The sequence below is a fragment of the Zootermopsis nevadensis genome, unplaced genomic scaffold (genome assembly GCF_977971745.1).
Source record: "Zootermopsis nevadensis isolate Lab colony 2312 unplaced genomic scaffold, Znev_1.0 Znev_ptg000003l, whole genome shotgun sequence".
NCBI lineage: Eukaryota > Metazoa > Arthropoda > Insecta > Blattodea > Termopsidae > Zootermopsis > Zootermopsis nevadensis.
The window spans coordinates 9,380,083-9,400,777 of record NW_028259135.1 but is presented as its reverse complement, the minus strand read 5'-3'; the positions used below and the strand labels follow the sequence as shown (position 1 = coordinate 9,400,777).

The 20,695-nt window shown below is 43.0% G+C and overlaps 2 protein-coding genes across 8 annotated transcripts in view; one reads left to right on the top strand and one right to left on the bottom strand.

Moving 5' to 3' along the window:
- Nucleotides 1–20,695, bottom strand: part of galene (potassium two pore domain channel subfamily K member galene) — a 33,227-nt gene that overhangs the window by 7,152 nt on the left and 5,380 nt on the right. For 4 of the 7 annotated variants that reach the window (XM_087342400.1, XM_087342401.1, XM_087342402.1 and 1 more), the window contains 3 exons: nt 18,220–18,466; nt 4,613–4,841; nt 3,293–3,418 (listed from right to left, as the gene is read on the bottom strand). In XM_087342400.1, coding sequence (XP_087198526.1) covers nt 3,293–3,418; nt 4,613–4,841; nt 18,220–18,466 — 602 coding nt within the window. Of the gene's footprint in view, nt 1–3,292; nt 3,419–4,612; nt 4,842–18,219; nt 18,467–19,293; nt 20,280–20,695 lie in introns of those variants that run through there. The other 3 variants (XM_022081960.2, XM_087342403.1, XM_087342399.1) reach the window with 3 other exon arrangements.
- Nucleotides 12,847–18,030, top strand: LOC110838622 (uncharacterized). The gene is made up of 4 exons (XM_022081959.2): nt 12,847–13,005; nt 16,067–16,232; nt 16,695–16,986; nt 17,523–18,030. The coding sequence occupies exons 1-4, from the start codon at nt 12,990–12,992 to the stop codon at nt 17,886–17,888; spliced, it is 840 nt and encodes a 279-aa protein (XP_021937651.1). The 5' UTR covers nt 12,847–12,989; the 3' UTR covers nt 17,889–18,030.

Here is a 20,695-nt window from a genome sequence, read left to right as displayed (position 1 = left end):
AGAAAGTGGGGTAGAGGGAGTAGCGATAGGCACTACTGCTTTAAACGGGGAGGGAGGGGAAATTTGATTTGCGGCTACGAAGTTCCCCAGGCAGTGCCCGCTCGTCCTTATGGAAGAAATAGGTTTAGTAAGAGTAAGGCATTTGGAAGTAGAAAAGGTAGGATAAGAAATGGAGTGGGGAGTTTAACAGGAACTCTGCATGCGTGCACAATTTTTAATTTTCGATATTGGCTTTGGAAGGGCCGCGTTTAGTAAACGTTTTGATTATGATGATAAGGGGGCTATTTTAGGGTGGAATTTTGATGTTAGCACTGTGAGGAAAGCATGTGCAATGTAGAATTTGGGTACCAACTCAGCATTTGATCTGGGACAGAGGAAGACCGCGGAAAACCTTGATCGAGTTGACCGGTCGCAGGACCTTCCAGATGCGTACTGACTTATAGCCAGCAGTCCAGCATTTAAATACAAGAACCCGAAGCACGAAGAACATCCAATGGCCATTTAAGAATTCAGCCCGTACCGCGAAGAAAACACTACTCTTCACCATTACAAAGATCAACTGGTTAACGCTGTTTAAGGAAATAATCGCTGTTCATTCTGAGAATCACAGTTCGTCTAGATTAATATTTAAGAATTCAGTCCGTACCGCGAAGAAAACACAACTCTTCACCATTACAAAGATCAACTGGTTAACTCTGATTAAGGAAATAATCGCTGTTTATAGTGAGAATCTTAGTTCGTCTGATTAATATTTAAGAATTCAGCCCGTACCGCGAAGAAAACACTACTCTTCACCATTACAAAGATCAACTGGTTAACGCTGTTTAAGGAAATAATCGCTGTTCATTCTGAGAATCACAGTTCGTCTAGATTAATATTTAAGAATTCAGTCCGTACCGCGAAGAAAACACAACTCTTCACCATTACAAAGATCAACTGGTTAACTCTGATTAAGGAAATAATCGCTGTTTATAGTGAGAATCTTAGTTCGTCTGATTAATATTTAAGAATTCAGTCCGTACCGCGAAGAAAACACAACTCTTCACCATTACAAAGATCAACTGGTTAACTCTGATTAAGGAAATAATCGCTGTTTATAGTGAGAATCTTAGTTCGTCTGATTAATATTTAAGAATTCAGTCCGTACCGCGAAGAAAACACAACTCTTCACCATTACAAAGATCAACTGGTTAACGCTGATTAAGGAAATAATCTTTGTTTATAGTGAATATCATACGAAATACACTGTCCTGACGAAATACGTAGTCCCTGGATATTAAAGCTGGTGGTACATATATTTACCGCCGTGCCTTAAAATGTTAAAATGAGGTCTTGTTATTATCCCATTTCTGTAAAAGGGCTCACTTCTAATACATTGTTAATGCAATTTATAACGCATTCTGTTTAGCCCTTTAAAGGATAAAACATATTTTGAAATTTTCACCAAATACACTGAACACGTTCATTTTGTGTTCTTCGTACATCCTTTTCTAGCACAGTGAATCACTTCCACGTGCCAGAGGAGAAAAACAGCTTAATAAATGTCATGATCAAGAAACACCAATAAACAGGATCTTGTATGTAATTTCCTTTTGAAATGTGTAGAATATGAGAATGTTAAACGTCCATTACTTCACACAATATATCAAGTAATTAACCTGGTTTTATCTGAACAAGTTTCGTGTGATGAAACACATTTTAATAACAGCTTATGTAACTTCGATTAAGGTATTTTTGGGGTATGTGCAACTTTACGACCACGAGTAAAATTTTGCTCCGCTGATGACGACAGAACAACCACGAAGCTATCAACACGCCGTTTTAACCCTCTGAAACAGTAGCGCATGTGAACAGCATTCAACAGCTAATTTCTCGCCTCAAAACACAACCCGTTTCCATGACAACGATAAATTGCTTAACGCCGTTTACGGAAATAATCGCTGTTTATTCTGATAATCACACGAAACACAAAAACACACTCTGCGGGCAGAATTCAGAGTTATTTAATGTTACGGTAGGAGGCACATAAAGTTACCAATGGCTTTCAAAGGTTTAACTTCTGCTGTCAAAATACTGGGGTAAAAGCTGAGACTTGCATTGAGCAGATAAGCGGATAAACCGGGGAACAACTAGTCTTCCTGAAAGAAGTTCTTCGAGGTCTTCCCCAGCGTCACAAGGAAATTTCTGTGTTACGAGGTGCGATCGGAAAGTTTCAAGACTGTGTCAATAGAGGGCGAACCGGATGTAGTACGAGCTTCTGCCTTTAGGGGGTGCGGCCTACATTCATAGTGAATCAGCGTGCCAGCCGGCATCATCGAATTAGCATTTGTTTCTTAGTTACGGGCGTTTTGGTAGTGCATTACACCGACCCTCCTGCGATTTCGGAATGGTGGATTTTCATGAACAAATCAAATTTTGCCAAAGACTCACCAAAACGGCTACGGAAACCTATGAAATGCTAAAGCAAGCATTTGGGGAGTCCGCAATGAGTCGTGCACAAACTTCTGTGTGGCATTCAGGTTTTAAAAATGGCCGAACCTCTGTCGATGATGACGAGCGTTCTGGACGACCATCTTCGAGCACAACGCCCGAAAATGTTACGAAGATTCGGCAGGCCATTCACGAAGATCGACGTCGTACCATCAACGACTTGTGCGACATTGTTGGGATAGGCTATGGGATCTGTCAGCTGATTCTAAAGGAAGAACTCCACATGCGACGCATCGCAGCCAAGTTTGTGCCAAGGCTCCTGTCTGAGGACCAGAAGCAGACTCGACTTCTCGTTTGTCAGGAGCTCAAAGATCTTGCAGGAACCGACCCCCAACTTCCTTTCTAAGGGTTCCTCTTCCCAAAGATGAAAATTCAGCTAAAGGGAAGGAGATTTGAGACGATAGAAGAGATTCAGGCAGAATCGCAGATGGTGCTTGACAAGCTGACAAAGAAAGATTTCCAGGGATGCTTCCAGGCTTGGCAGCGGCGCTGGGATCGTTGTGTTCACTCCCAGGGGAACTACTTCGAGGGTGATGGATGAATTTCATACCTGAGATAAGTGTACGGGTTTTTATAAGCGCAGTCTGGAAACTTTCCGATCGCACCTCGTACTTCTAAAATAACGAGGAATCTTAATCAGGGTACACGGTGTATGGGAAGAGATATGAACCCGTGACCTCCCTAATACGATGCAGGACTTTCGCTACAGTAAGTACTCCTCCACGCACTTGGTCAGTGGTTAGGTTGGGTTGGGTTGGGTTACGTCAGGTCAGGTCAGGTTAGCAGTCTACTGTGTTCCTACCTGCAGTCTGTGTCCGAGTACGAAGAGCGACACTCCGACAGACCCAAGGCGCTGTCCGCCGACCGCTGTGAAGTGCGAGCCGACCGTCGGAAAGACGCTGTCCTGGACCTACCGGAATATCTTGATCTACGGAAGAATATTAACACGTAAGAACAAAATTAATTACTAAGAACATGAGCGTCTTGCGGGATGTCGCGACTTGACCAACATTCTCAGAGGTGTTTCTGCCTTCAACATCATAAAGACGAATTCATCGCCCTGATGATGGAGGCAGGAATCGCCTCCGAAACGCCTGTCAATTTATATAAGATTACACGACGCAACATCCCAGATGACAGTCATATTCATACTCGTTGTCTTGAGAACCTGAAATCTCACCTGGTCATTACTAAACCAATTTACTATCTGATTACTGTAGCAAGTCCGTGGTATTGGCGGCAGAGAGAAAACGCTGGGAGTGGAGTTAAACTCACTGGGTCCTAGGCCACAAATGGGACTACCGTACCAGTCGCTGAAGACAAATGGACTGGATCTATACGGTAATAAGCCGATGACGGCTCAACATCTAAGATTAACACGTGTTTCGAACGTACATTTCCTCACCAACTTCAACTTGATCATCGCTCGGGAATAAGAACTGTGAAGCATTCCATTTTGAAATTATCTCCATTCTCATGTCACGTCATCTATCTATACATAACCTGAGGACGCGTCACATACTGGTAACAAAGGATTCACAACAGGGTGTCAACGCACATAAGTAACTGACACTTTAACAGTCAGTAACTCTGCATTTTACCAACACAGTGGGGTTTCTTTCGTCTTTCGTGTGATTTTCAGAATAAACAGCGATTATTTCCTTAAACAGCGTTAACCAGTTGATCTTTGTAATGGTGAAGAGTTGTGTTTTCTTCGCGGTACGGGCTGACTTTAGATGAGCTTCGTGTTTCAAACAGTCAGAGACGCTGTATCAACTGAATGTATGAATATACGAAAGTTAAGACCGAAGTTTACTAAGTACAGACCCTCCTGAGAAATTGATAGTCGCTCATCTAGTCAAATCCCCGTGAAGGTTCATTCACGACTTCACATGGACCCGCCACCGGTTGCTGTCATAAGCCAGATTAGTCCATGTCGCATCCATCCACCCTATTTCCCTAAGATCCATCTTAATATTACCCTTTTATCTACACTTAGGTGACTGGAACCGTCTCTTCCAACCAAAAAATTGTACCATCCTCCTGACCCACAAAAATAGAAATAAAATCAAGGTCATAAACAAGACATGTCACAATTCTACGAATAAAGATGTGTACTCACCCTAACTGTCGTGCCGAGCTACGGACACTTCGCCCCCGCCTGGAGGGGGGTCTCTTCGGCTTCCTGGTGCATACATAGCAGCACACTCTCCAGTATAAGAAGCGGAACGACTGAGCCATGATGTCTCCGATATTGGAGAGACACAGCAGCATCAGGGGAATCCCCAGGATGGCGTAAAATATCGTCACTACCTTCCCCCATTGCGTCTTAGGAGCGATGTGTCCATAACCTGCAGACGAAAATAAATCAATCAGAATACCTTATCTACGTAACAAGCGAGAGATGGATGGATGGTTGGTGAACGTTTGATGTCAAGGGATTTTGGACTAGTCCTAATTCATTTCCAAGTCCTAATTCCCAGTCCCAATCTTTACTGAAATCCTAATCGTCGCGGTCCTAACAGCTGTTCCAATCGCGGCTGCCCTAATACTAGCCAGAATTTGTATAGTAATGACTAGGGTTCGGATGTTCATGACATGTCACAGTTCCAATATTGTCCATTTTCATCATCGTCCTAATATGAGTCCTGATCTCAGAGTCCTATAGTCCTAGCTGTTCCAATTCCGACCAGGGGTACCCCCATAACAATGATATCAAGGGATTTTGGACCTTATGGGATATTATTTGTGAATGTTTACTGCTTTATATCCCCTATCCTATTCTTGACAGGGAAATTGCTTGTATGCCATTACTTCGCAACCTGAAGTTTGCCCAAATACTATATTCGTTTAAGACCACGGTTTCAGCCTCCATGAAAAAAGGAACCAAGTCTCCCCATTAACAATATTCGTAGCTCTGTAGATGTTTCGCAAAGAAGCCGTTTATTTTAACAACGAGATCAGACGTGTATATTTACAGTATGAACTGCGATATTTATCTGTTATGTTCATTTGATTCACCAGTCCATTATTTATGTATATTCAATTTCTTGTTTATTTAATTACTTGTCTGCACACTCATCCATTTATTTACTCTCGACCACAGCGGTTCACTTGTCAGCATTTCTGCTTCGTATTTCAGACCTACCAAGTTCCAATGTCGACCCGCAGACCGGCCATCCTCACTACCATTTTCCGTATTATACGAGCATAGGTCTCCTCAGTCTCTCCAAGGACCTTCCGTCCGTAGACGCCTCTGTTACGTGCATGTTTATTTACGCTGCTAACAGAAGTGGAAGACCCACCCGCGAATTAGACTGCGTACAACACAAGAACTTTGACGATCAGGATAAAGATTTTTTATTCGTTCGTCTCCATTCTGAGGGCGCGAGCAGATAAAGAATCCCACGCATCAGTGAAGTAGTTCCGGTACGCTCCAGTCAGCCATTGTTCCTTGTGTCTGTCTGTCACAAGAGAGTAGCTATGGATGGATGAATCCTCCTACCTGCTGCCATGGTTACCGAACGAGACTTTGAGAAGGAAAAATCGGGCCAAGGAAACATCCAGACCATTGACGGAAAACGAGGAGACAAAAAGGAATATTAAGCTTTAAAAATATTAACCCCACGCCACGAGGTCGAATCTATGCATTTCGTAGTTATTCCTTCCTGGAACAAGAATTATCAGTTTTAATATTATCCGCCCATGCCTTCGACGTGAAGATTAAAATAAACAAAACCATAATTTTGCCTGCAGCAATGTATGGGTGTGGAACTTGGTCTTTATAGTCAAGGGAAAGACACACATCGTGGGTTTTTGAAAAACGGGGTGCTGAGGATAGAATCTGAGCAAAACAGGAACAAATAAACAGGAGGATGGAAAAGTTTAGAGAAAGTTTAAGTAATGTTTTTGACAATAAAAATAAGAAAAGATAAACTTAAATTACTGAATATTTCGTGAAATGGAAGTGCAGATAACAACAACAACAACGAAGAATATTTGACGCAAATAAACAGAACAGACAACGAAACTTCCCAAAAACCTGAACTCCATTGGACATGAAAGGAATACGTGTAACACAGCGAGACAATTCAAAACACGGCCATGACGTCAGACCATGCTTCAGACTAATAATGTGATATATTAAGTTACAGTTCTCGGGGAACCTCTTCCAGGTAAAACAAACGATCGGTCTGTTCCACATGCTGACGGCTGGCGTCATGTGGAGCCGAGGCAAGTTGCCAGGGCAACTTGTTGGAAAACAAAATAAGAGTTACTCAGTCCAGTGACTCGGGGGCCAGTAGGAGGTCCCAACAGCGTGTAAGCCAAGATCCATCACACTACACATCAACACACAAAATCTTAAGATTCTACAATAAATATTTGACGCTCAGTACGCAGGGCATATGCAAAACGCGGTCTGTGTTGACTTAAGGCCTTTTTACACAGTACCAAAGACGCATTTCTAGTCTACAATTTAATCAAGGGACGGACAGGCAGACACACACAGCGCTAACAGATGTTATCTACACGAACTCTTAAAACACAGGAATGATTTCTTTTATGTCTCAATTCTTCTTCTTCTTCTACTACTTTTATCCATTTCGTAAATTCGGCTCCTTCCCTTCAAAAAATTTCGTTACAGAATAAAAACAATGGAAAATACGTAGTAAACGTTTTCTGAGAGGTCCGCTTCCATTTAAATACAGCGCAAACAAACACGAACTGTTTGTTTCTCACCCAAAGCATATACGCGAGTAGTAAATCTCAGTAAATCAAAACTATATAAACAGTTTCAAAATAAAGTAAAAGCACGGTCAGGGATTACAGTCAGGGTCTCGCATATTTAAACCCCGGACTTCCGGTTAGAAGTCGGAAAGCAACCGGAAGGTCCTGCGACCGGCCAACACGATCAAGGTTTTCCGCGGTCTTCCTCGGTCCCAGATCAAATGCTGAGTTGGTACCCAAATTCTACATTGCACATGCATTCCTCCCAGTGCCAACATCAAAATTATCATCATCAAAACGTTTACTAAACGCGACCCTTCCAAAGCCAATATAAAAATTAAAAATTGTGCATGCACGCAGTAAGACGGACAAACTGGCAGTGCCTGGGAACCTTCACAGCCAATAATCTATCTCTGTTCTCACGCGATCTTCCGAAATCATGAAAGTGTATTTCACGTAACACAGATAGAAGGAGGTCCTCAGATCGCGCGTTGACTCTCAACTGTTCCCGGCTTATATTTTTATTCTTCTTACAGTCAAATTATCACCGTTTGCCATGTTTATCCTTTTCAAAAGCTTCTTCTCGTCTGATGAGTTATCTTTCCTTTGCGTCTGGCTGGTTTCCAACCCGCAGTACACATGACCCGTTCTTCTGTTCCCTCATAACTTAATTTTAACAGCAATGCCGTACCAATCGCAAAGCAGAATGCGTTAAGGAGCGGGATATTAGTTTAATAAACGTCAGTTTCACCCAAAAACGAGAAGGAAACGTTTGGTTAGGGCGATCAGGCGTGCCAACATGGAATGACATGCTGACATCGTATGAGGCAATTTCTTTATATTGAGTTTTGCCGTCGAAGCTTCAAATCTTCCGTTCAGTTAAGGCCTAATATGTGTGCGTTCATCTCCCGTTTCGTCCTTTCTTTCTACTACACAGAGAAAGGTCTGTGATTTCTTTCCCCGAGTTGCCACTTGTGCCTCTATTTCAACGCACATTTTTTTGTGCAGAGGTTGGTACTCGGAACACGTGCTGAATATGTTTCAATATCTAGCCCAAAATCTGAACTAACGTCGATGGTCTCAGACATTGTTTGCGCTAGCAAAGATTCTAAACGTTGTTGGTAATCACGCTAGACAGCAAAATGTGCTGCTACCATTATGAAGCTTTTACAAGTGCTTCACAGCTGATATTTCTCATCGTTATTCTAAGACGGAAAAGAAGCGAAGGAAGGGGTTAAACGAAAGGACGAGAGGGCAAGGCAACAAAACGAAGATTTCCTCCCCCCCCCCCATTAATTTAAAACGGGCTTTTGGTAGGCATCAGCCACTTCGAAGGTTCCCTCTGCAACCTTGGTAACGCCCAAACATGAAAACTTACCATAGAATGTGATTTGTGTAATCTGTTTTCGCAAAATAGACAGAAAACAAACCTTTATTTTATTCGACCTTTTCCTGTACACGGGTTGAGTCATGATGCCACGTATTTTGAAATTTAAAACAAAACAGAACAAAGTCGGCCTTGACACAGATTCTGCGACCTGCGTCACCGGACATGTCAATGAGAGGGTCAAAAAAGATAAAGCGAAACACGAAGTTCGCAGACGTTCAGTCAGTGAGACGGATTGATTACAGCTTTCCGCCGGCCTGACCACTGGATCTGACAAGGCTTCCGCTAACAGAACAAGGTTTCGTAGACAAAACACGCAGAACTTAGCATCGTCTCTTCATTTTGTATGATTCTCAGTGTAAACAGCGATTATTTCCTTAAACAGCGTTAACCAGCTGTTCTTTGTAATGGTGAAGAATTGTGTTTTCTTCGCGGTACGGACTGAATTATTAAACATTATTCAGACGAACTGTGATTCTCAGAATAAACAGCGATTATTTCCTTAAACAGTGTTAACCAGCTGTTCTTTGTAATGGTGAAGAATTGTGTTTTCTTCGCGGTACGGACTGAATTATTAAACATTATTCAGACGAACTGTGATTCTCAGAATAAACAGCGATTATTTCGTTAAACAGCGTTAACCAGTTGATCTTTGTAACGGTGAGGAGTTGTGTTTTCTTCGCGGTACGGACTGAATTCTTAAATGCTATTTAGATGAGCGTCAACTTTGGTGTTACATGTATCACCTTGCCGGCTACAGATGCAAGGCATTCAGCTGAATTTACTGTATAAGGCCTATATCAAAACCAACGCGAATGCTTATTGGTAAGAAAGGCAGGGATCCAACCCGAAACATTTCGATACCGACCGCTAAAAATAACAATGATGATGATGATGATGATAATAATAATAATAATAATACAGTGTCAGTATCACGACAATCTAAAGACGGGAGTAGAGTTAACTCCCGAATCACCGTATAATCTGACTGTGGACAGTGTCCAACACACCATTCCTATAACGAATCACCCATTGTCACAAACCTTTACAGAATTTAAAGGCAGGGTGATTAAGTATACAAATAAAGCACGTCTAACAACAGCACGATTATTTCGTGAAAATTTTGATACGTTAGTCTGAAACGTCGGTAACCACCTGCAAGAGTACAAGGCGTCGCAACCCGTACGATCAAAATCCGAACTTATGTTCTTGTTTCGAAGGTGGTAGGACTGACTAAGCAGCTACCGCTGTACCGTCTACTCTAATGATTTCCATTTCGTATGTTCTCAGGAGCTGTAATGAATTCGGACATGTAGACGTCGACCTTGTCAGGACTTCCGTCGACCCTGACGGTGTCTGTTGTTTGTACCAACATTGACCAGGGATCATTCATAATTACATGTACGGCTGCGGCCTCCAGAACTAGCAGTAAATAATACAACAAACTGGTTTCTACAGAACAAAAGACTGATACATCGTTTCCTCCAGGTGCTCATGAACGAAGTACCACGGAGACTGAGGAGGTGCATCAAATCGAGTTGGATGCGATGGGCGGGGTGTGTAGCATGCATGGGAAAATAGTAAACTCACACAACAATTTGGTCCGAAAATCCGAATTGAAGAGACCACTCGTAAGACCTAGACGTAGATGCGAGGATAAACTTTATCCTGAAAAAAGTGAGAGGATGCAAGGTCTGAAATGGACTGAAGTGATATTTCAGGTGTCTTCTGGGATGCAGACTGGTAGAAACTGACCGACGTTTCAGAGGAACTTACCGCCTACTGCCAAGTTTTGTACTGGGTGTCTAAAAGTAAATGCAGAACTATACGATGCTTACATCTGTGGTCCCCGACACAGTTCTGGAAAATTGGCCTATCTTCAGCACTGAAGATGGAGACAGTATGTTCATCCGAAAGGTTGTCACCTGCCTACAAATTCACGGGACGTTAAAACCCAAAGGCTTGAAGTGTGTCCTTGAAGGAAGCATTGTGTTTGTCTTGTGTACCAAATACATTAAAGAACACAGCAGACCCAATGTCCTGCCAACTGACTTTCACTGCTGCACAAGGATGCATTAAGCCACTGGGTTGAATACAGTGACTGGCATTATATAGACGGGATTCCCCAGTTGCTTAAGAATGGTGGTCGATGGGAGAATCCGTGTGTTGTACAGTGTTATGCAATCAAGCGGGTTGCCTTGTATCCTATGTGCTTCACGCGATCTGACCAAGCAGATGTTAACCAATATCCTTTAAAGACGAAGATCGTCTAAATAATATTTCAAAATCCAGTCCATACCGCGAAGAAAACACAAAACTTCACCATTACAAAGATTAATTGGTTAACTCTGTTTAAGAAATAATCGCTGTTTACACTGAGAATCATAGGTCGTCTGATTAATATTAAAGAATTCAGTCCGTACCGCGAAGAAAACACAACTCTTCACCATTACAAGGATCGACTGGTTAACGCTGTTTAAGGAAATAATCGCTGTTTAAACCGAGAATAATAATGCAAGACCCATAGATACAGAATTAAGAGTCACTGATTAATTGATTGTCGATTGCTTGGTTGGTTGATAGATTGATTGATTGATTGATTGAAGCAGATGAACGTACAGTTACCACTGGGCTTTAAAGGGCATGAGGACGTGGACCCACTTGTGCAGAAAAATTTGCTCTGTAGAAGTTGTCATATTTCCTAATTCACTGATCTAACCAGCTAGTTAACTAACTAATCACTTCTATATACTAATGGATTTCGATTAAATTAAATTTTGAGGTTGAAATGTTGCATATTACGTATGAGACCTGCCTGATATCAAGATAAATCACACTTGATACCCTAAATAACTGAACATAACACACTAATTCCTTGTATTAGGCATTAGGGCAAAAATTCGTTAAATGAAAATGAATTTGTCTATAACTTCATTCGTCCCATTGAACTGATACCCTTTTGAAACGCTGATATTCACCCACCTAGTTAATAAATGACACGTTCACTATTAAACACAAGGTGTCATTACCGTTCCAGATCCATTTTAATATTATCACAAATGGTCCACTCCCTTCATGTTTTCTGCCCTGCCCTTTTCGAGTACCTCAGAAATAAATAATGTAACAATTATAAATGTGTTATAAATGTTATTTTGCATTCCCCTCCTCAGAAATAAAAGAAAATTAAAATCCTGAATATTGATGATTTCATTCCGGGTGACGCCTTGCTCCACCACAGTACGCTCGCCTGTTTCAGCGGCCATTGTGTGCATCTGTGATGCAAACAATGGGTCTCTAATTGCGGGTTATGGGGTTATTTCTACTTCCGCAATTATTTTGTTATTTGCGTCGTTACTGACCACCGTTTTAACGCACTTGGGCATGTTTGCCCTAAATGGCATTTCCATTTATGATATGAAAATCAACTGTAATGGTATTCACAGTCTTAAATTGATCACCCATCCAAAGTTTTGGATATAAAAGAGGATTTTCTTATCTCCCACAAAAGCACAGATTCTCATAAGATACGTCTCGAAATGCATAGTTATTAATATCCATTAAGTAATTCACGGTTACCTCTCATAACAGATAAAAAAGGGAAAAAAGGGAAAAATACGAAAATAACCAATTTCAACTTCCGTCTTGTTTCTTAATGCTGTTAGGGTGAGTGGATCACAAAGGACTTCCATGGGCAGGGCATCTTTAGCACATTAGGCAAACAAGACAACCTATTGGTACGCATTTTTAGATTAAAAACCATGAGGGAAGGACTATGATGATCTCCACGCTACCCCGATGAAAATAGACGGCAGTGCCCGCTGGGTAAGTGGCTGAGCAAGGTCTGGAGCCGTTCTGGATATCGCCCTAATGATGGAGGCAGTAAGCACGTCCGAAACGTCACTCAACTTCCACCAGACTACACGGGGCAACATCCCAGAAGACAGCCATCTGCATTCTCGTCGCCGTGAGATACTCAAATCGGAACACAGCCCCTGGACACCCCCAAGGGAACCACAGTTTTGGAATCACCAAGTGCGTCATTTAACAAAGAACGAGAATCAGTACCTCAGACCTCAGCAAGGGATATTGAGGTCAGGGTTGTCGATGCGAAGCCAGTAAACTGACCAATAAGGTCGGAAGGTGGGGGGAGAGGGGGGCTGGCAGTAATCCCACACAGACACGCGGCATTACATGATACATACATCTTACACCGCCCCTCCGAACGACTCGCCTCTGGAGCATTGCACAGCATAAAAACACAAACACTTTCGCCCTTAACAGAAGTATGTTACGTATGTGAGGACAGTGAACACGGAGCCGAATTGTGTGGAGCTCGAGAACACAGCCAGAGGGAGGACCATCAGTTACGCTCAAAAACCACGGGATGACGGACAAAGACGGTGAGAGATTTTGTTGAGGCAGTGACGTCATTTTTCATTTGATAATTAATCCTTTGAAGCCGAAGAGAAAGTGGCCGGGGGGGGGGGGGTAAATTTGATTTGAGGCTACGAAGATTCCCAGGCAGTGCCCGCTCGTCCTTCTTGTTGACACAGGTTTAATAAGGTCAAGGCATTTAGTCGAAGATCGTCTAAATATTATTTAAGAATTCAGTCCGTACCGCGAAGAAAACACAACTCTTCACCATTACGAAGATCAACTGGTTAACGCTGTTTAAGAAATAATCGCTGGTTACGATGAGAATAATCTGATTAATATTTAAGAACTCAGTCCGTACCGTGAAGAAAACACAACTCTTCACCATTACGAAGATCAACTGGTTAAAGCTGTTTAAGCAAATAATCGCTCTTTATACTGAGAATCGTACGAGACACATAAATACAAAATAGAGAGTTGAAGCTTGGGTTTCATAAAAGAACAGGAATTTCTTGAATCGGTCAGTTTCCCAAGGATGAAATTTGGGGTAAACCTGTTTGGTTCCGGTGTATCGATAGCGAAACACAACACACTTGTTGATAACAACAGTTACCACCCAAATTTTTTTAATTTTTAGTGTTACAGCTGTTAACGCTGCCGAGTTAAACGTGATCGGCAGGTTGTCTAGAGGCACAAAACAAAGGCGTAACCCCACTTTATAGCCGCGTGCTGGAAGACACGGCGAAGTTGATAACGTGGTTTTTGTGACATCTGTTGGACGTACAGAGGACTAGAAGGTACATCCAATGGATCGCCAACCGTGTGCCCGCGGGCATGTGTCAGAGCGAGAATGTTATAATACGCATAATGATTTAATTACCCGATGATGATTGCGAAACACATGGTGATTCCCGCTCCAAAGCCAGTGGGATTTTATTTCGATTGTGTGAGGTTACTTTATTGTAGAACAAGAATAATTATTCCGCGAATCTATTAATTTCGGCACATGAGACCAAAACAAATCGATGTCAAATAATATCGATTTGGGTCGCAGCTTACGTAAATGTAGATTACATAATAATAAACGAAATACGACGTGCACGATCTTACATAAAACTCCCACATATACCCTTGACGTCGTGTGAAACTAGTCCGTGCGTTGTCTTGCCTTAAGGAGCAAATTCGCGTGGGTCGGACTATGTTAATACATATCATAATGTCGACAAGACCCTTTGGGCAGCTGCTACCTTAACCTATTTCCCTACTTTACAATTTTTAGGTAGACACCCACTGTCACGTCTAACAAGACAATGCAGAATGCGGTCAGAGGCCCTCGGCTGCTAGTAAGTACGATGATTTAGAAGTAAACACAAAGAACGTATAATAGTATGTAAATGTTTCGTCACCGGACAGAATTATATTATGAACATAAACATCACCAGAAAACATCACCAAAAAGCTACACAACAGAAATTGTAATTGAGTTTTAAGTTTGTTGATATAATTTTACACCTGAAGATGGTTCGATGAAACCGAAACATGTTGTAAAAATGTTCCAAATGTAAATCGATTATTCGATGTGGAACATAAAATGATATTTTAATTATCTTATTTGTAAATTTTAAATATAATTGTGATTAGACGGACAAAAACCGAATAATTAATTAAATATTTGATTCACAATATGACGCAATTATACTATCTTATTAAGGTAGATGATAACCCCTTCGAAAACGTGGCAAACGGCGGTAACAAATGGGAACTGCGTTAAGGAAGAATTGCGAATTGATTAAATTCGGGGGTTGCTTGGTTCATGTACTTCAGGACTGACTTCCCCCGTCAGATATAAAAAGGCATTTGAAGAAAATCCCACGATGAGGCGCTCCATCACATGAATTTCCCACCGAATATTACAAGAATTATCAAAGTGATGGGTGGAGTATGTAGCACGCATGGGACCATACACGTGAACAAATTCTTGGTCGGGAAGTCTAACGCGTAGGTCGGAGGATAATATTAAGTTAAATCTTCGGGAAACAAATTAGGATGAAGTGGATTGGATTAAACTGGTTCAGTACAGGAGCAGTGGAGGATTTTGAAAAAGGCAATAAGCCATCGGGTTCTACAAAAGGCGGGAAATTTGTTATCTGGACGACGATAAGACTCTAGGAGGTAAAAAAGCTAAGTACCAACCCAAAACAAAATTTAACCAAAATCGAATATGTAATTTCCCACGTGAAACATGAAGAGAGACAGACGAACTGGTTGATATCACCCGCGCATTCTGCGTTCATTTCATTAAATTGTTATAAAAGCGCTTAATAATGCGGAATCCCCCCCCCCCCCGGACTGACAGGAAAGAACCTCATAAACGCGCTGTTAGAAATTCAAGGATTCGTCATAAATAAAAGTTGATTTAAATGAGAATTACGTCGCTCTCATCCTCTTGCTGGTTTGATTGTGTATTGTTTCCCCACGCACGCAGACAAAAAAATGCGAATTGTTCCCTTGACGAAATGCAAATTACGAACGGAATTAAGGAAGCAAGAAGCAATTTTACTTCCTGTGAGCTTTGAAGTAAGGACCACGGCTGCCACAAGACGGAGTGAATGAGGTTTGGAAAAACTGCCTGCCGATCTTCTGGGTTGCAACCCCGCGTGGATCTAAAATGAGATGCTCCATAACCAGGGCTCAAGATGCAAGAAATACGTTCTTCCGAAACGTCGGCGTCTACCTATAAGTCCACAACCCAGAAGGAAACATATTTCTTCCTTGTTCAAGCACGACTATGGAAAAATAAAGCCTCCATAACCAGGGCTCAAGATGCAAGAAATACGTTCTTCCGAAACGTCGGCGTCTACCTACAAGTCCACAACCCAGAAGGAAACATATTTCTTCCTTGTTCAAGCACGACTATGGAAAAATAAAGCCTCCATAACCAGGGCTCAAGATGCAAGAAATACGTTCTTCCGAAACGTCGGCGTCTACCTACAAGTCCACAACCCAGAAGACCAGCACTCACAAATATCCCCAAAATAATCTCAGATCTTCTAAGCAAGAGTCATGAAAGTGTTTTTTTTTCTGCAGTGGCCAGGGTATTGTGGCGCCAGATGGCGCTGGGCGCCATGTTGCTGGCATCTACGGCGAGCGGCCAGGCTGAGAACAAGTGGGTATGGTCGGGCAACGCCAGGAGCATCTCCGCCGGTGAGGCGCCGACGTACACCCGGGGCGAGGTGGGTCGACCCCCGTACAGGTAGGGAATAAATATTAGAACTCTGAAGACAGGGACGGTCACTTATTTTAAGGTACTGACTGACCCGCTGTGGGGATTGGGGGGAAAAAGACGAGAAGCTGCTGGTCCGCGTCTGACGGACGACCTGACAAATACTAGGCGTCAGTGAAAAACCACGACACCCCAAAAGTCATTAAGTACTTTACTTAAACCCTGAGCTACCACCTGCTTTAACATAAAGCATATCTAATTTTTTCCTACACATTGCATTTTATGTGAGATTCACAGAATAACCATCGATTCTCCTTAAACAGCGAACCACGACCAAGAGATGCGGCAACCGACAGAGCAGTCGCGCATATCCGAAGGAATGTGCCGACGGCACAGTCGCCAAACATCCTCGCTGCATATATAGGCCTAAATCAGTTTCAACATAGATTTAATCAATATTGGCACTTATAGCTACCATTTCTGATGTTCCAGGCCGCCAGCTCCGGTGTTCGAAACCAGTGATTTCAACAACCCTCCGCCGTTCTTACAACCTTCCCGACCCATACCCAGACCACCGAACACCTACCGCCCGATTGACGTCACTCGTCCTGGAGGTCCAGGGATATTAAATGGCCCAGACGGTCCACGACCTGGAGGTTCAGGGATATTAACTGGGCCCGTTCCGTCATGGGAGCAACGTCCGGGTGACAAGTTCGCCTACAAGGATTACGAACATTGCAAATGCGCATATGCATTCAACTGCGCGTCTCCAGGAATTAAGTTCGTAAGTTCCGTTCCTGTGCACGAGAATACTTGGTTCTAAGACAAACTAGGTGCCATAGAACGACGAGAAAGTGGGTAATTTCGTTGGGCTACGCAGTTCACCTTGTAGTCTCTCACTGAGACAAACAAACAGGGGTGGTAACACTGGTTCATTGCCGTGTTCACAAAAGCCCACCACCGGTCCATATCCTGAGACAGAAAAATCCAATCCACGCCAAATTTCTACTAAATCGATTTAAATATTATCCTCCCATCTACGTCCGTGTCTTCCGGGTGGCATCTTCTCTTCAAGATTTAAAACCAAAACCTATTACGCATTATATCCCCATGTGTGCTACATGCCCCGCCCATCTCATCCTCCTTGATCTGATCATCGTAATAATACTTGCTGAACATTGTAAATTACGAAGTTCTCCAGTGCGTAGTTTTCTCCAGTCCCCTGTCACTTCAGTCATATTATTTCCATCAGCAACCTATTTAATTTAAACGTTTCTGTATCGCAGACTTTTAACACAGCCATGCCATTTCAAATTTCAGGGGCACTGCGACACCGAGAAGCAGTACTGCTGCTACAACACGAAGCCAAATTTCAACGGGAGGCCACCCGCAAACAGGGGCCCGGGTCTCGTCGATACTTCGGTCAGACCAACGTATGAGCGTCCCATACTGATCGGTCCTGGTGGTCCGACAGGAATAGTCACTGATGGCGGTCGTCCCTTTAAGCCTCCCGGAGGACCTTACAGACCCCTGGGAAGAGAAGACTTCGACGAAGATTACGGACCGAACGGAAAACCGTATCTTGGATACGGGACAATCAACGACCAGCGCTTCCCAAGGCCCCCATACGATCCGTACGAACGAAGTGCAAACATTGAGGCGAAGAAAAACGGCAAGAAACTGTAAATATAATCTGTATTACTTTATATCCTAGTGGTAACTATACATACCACCCGCTTTAACAATAAATAACTTCACGTTTTGCCCACAGAGTGTATTTGTGGATTTCGTATATGATTCTCGTAATAAACAGCGATTATTTCTTTAATCAGTGTCAACCAGTTAATCTTGGTAATGGTGAAGAGTTGTGTTTTCTTCGCGGTACGGACTGAGTTCTTAAACATTTAGACTAGCCTCGGGTTATAAGGGTAAACTGATAACATAAGACGTGACACGCCCTGAGGTCGTGGAAGAAAATGAAACTGCGATTGTACATAACGCAATTCTCCTTGCTTACCGATGGTGGTGATTACGATGATGGAGTAGAAAAGAGCTCCAGCAAATGACCACTGAACGGCTTCCTCCTCCTCTGCTCCATCCCAGCCGTCTGACCTCATGGACCTCAGCAGATCCTGTTCGAACGCCTTCAGCCGGTCACTGACCATGGCCGTCCAGTTGCCTTCTATCAGCACATCGGTCGCTTGAAAAAGGTGCCACAGATCCTCCGTCACATTCAATCGTATTCTGCTGATATTACGCTTCACCTGCAATAACGGAACACGACGATGAATCAACTGGTTGCGATAAACCCTAAAAGGCTATGGAGGAATCACGTAGATTTCTTTGGAGGTGCTATCCCTTGTCATCCCTGCATACTGAGGATAACCACGACAACCCTCAGTGAAGGTGATCTGACCCTCGCTGGGACTCCAGCTGAAACGTCCCACAAGTTAGCACCGCCGCGGCTTGAGCTAACCGGCTCGGTGTCACTGAACTATGTAAAATGTACGATACGGAGATGGTTTGAAGTGGATTCATCTGGCTCAAGACAGGGGCTGTTGTGAGCACGGTGATGAACCTTCGCGCTCCACTAAATACGGGAAATATGTTGACAAGCTGAGCGACTATCAGTTTCTCAAGTCGAATAGTGCTGCATGGAGCTAATTTTTCAGCATGTTGCCGCACCTGGATTTGCAGTGGAGCAAACAGCTACAGAAGAGGATGGATGAGAATTCACCGACAAGTCAAATTCTGTTATTCCCTTTCATCCCTGAAGATTGAGGTAGTATGCACCTCCGAAACGTTGGTATCTACCTACAAGGAGTTACAACCCAGATGACCAACTTCCACAGCGTTACAGCCGTTACCTCAAATCGCGTATCCGATAATCCTGTATTGGCACGCCACATAGGTTTCAACACACAACATGACCTCTTCAGGAGGAACATTACAGTAAACAGCACGATGAACACGCAGTCTCAATGTCGATTGTAGACGGTGGTGAATGTTCTGTTTCAGCGGGCTCCGGCCGCTTTGACGCTAGTAACCACAGAACTATAAAGCAGGAAGAAACTAGACAACCTAACCTTACCTTGATTTCGTTATTTTTCTCCAGACTCTGAAACGTAAAGGCTCCCATGATGCAATAGGACACGACAAGCGAGACAAGAATTACGTGCGAGAAGATACACGTGAATATCTTCCACGTGTAATGCAGGAACGTACTGCACCTACTGGGCGCCACTTCCTCAGGGTCGTCCAACATCTGTTGCAAAGTCTCTGCCAACCTGCCCACTAAATCCTCATTACAGCCCCTTCGTCTTAGTCTACCAGCCGTTCATCTGCACTTCTCTTCGCCGAATTTCGTCGTGTTTAATATTCGCGCACCCTGAACGAACAGCACTCCACGTTAAAACAACACACAATTCAATTTTAAAGCAGTCCATACTCGCTGTCAGCAGATCGCACGTTCAGCGATTTAAACCATGGTCATCCCAAACACCTGGCTCAACGTAACGTACTTAAACTCCGTTAAGACATTTTGTGTACCTCATTTCTGAGTAGCTCAGTAGCTGAAAACAGGTCGCGCATCGGAAAAGACACACCGTTCGAAACGTAAAAATTATTCGTGCTTTATTTTGGTCCACTTCTATCAATCACCTTCAAAACGTTTACGTCATCACACGTGTATGTGACGTAACTGTATGACGTAGTTTCTGATTCTCATCCTTTATCTTTCGTTCGCACCCCCACCTTACAACAAGATCCCCCTCAAAAAATATATGATCGCTTGACAAAGTTACATAATTCAAAGTTAATCCTGAAAAACGGACGTTTATTTTTATTTTCTCTCTCTTTCGAATTCCGCACAATTTCACTCGAAAACACACACACAAATCCTCAGCCGGTTAACATTCATCTCACCGGACCTTTGTCTGCGTTCTACATGTCACACGTAGCTTTCTGTTTTCTTTTCCACTTGGCCGTACGGTATGAGGTCTAAAAAAGCGCACAGCTTATTCCAAGAACTTCTTCTATGCATTGCTCCTTTACGCTGACTCCAACCCCTCTCTCTTCCAAGACCCACTGTTCCTTACCCCCCCCCTTCACAATCCATCTACTTTTCTCCTGTCTTCCTATTTTAATACACTTCCCCTCGTCCTTCCCACTCCATCATCTCAGTAATGTTGCCAAAGTATCCCCCCCTGCCCTTCCACTGCCAGCGTCAAGACAGTCGCCCCTCCGCAAATGGCTCCACTTCAAACCCCAGAACCGCACGTGGTGGATGACCGCAGAAAGAATTTCAACCCATCAGCGCGATATGATGGATCACGTTCTCAAAACTTGTTACCTTATTACAGCAGGCTATAATTTAAATAAAATATATATCGGTGTCAAGGGTATTAAAACAAACAAGCAAGCAAAAGTGACGAAGCCGAAACTTCATATGTGATGGATAACAGTTCCCAGACAGGTCCATCCGATGTACAGCT

Excerpts from the sequence above, each read along its gene's own strand:
- LOC110838622 (XM_022081959.2), top strand. Across the intron at positions 16,233-16,694 it reads GTGGGTCGACCCCCGTACAG|GCCGCCAGCTCCGGTGTTCG; the intron begins GTAGGGAATAAA and ends CTGATGTTCCAG. Across the intron at positions 16,987-17,522 it reads CGTCTCCAGGAATTAAGTTC|GGGCACTGCGACACCGAGAA; the intron begins GTAAGTTCCGTT and ends TTCAAATTTCAG.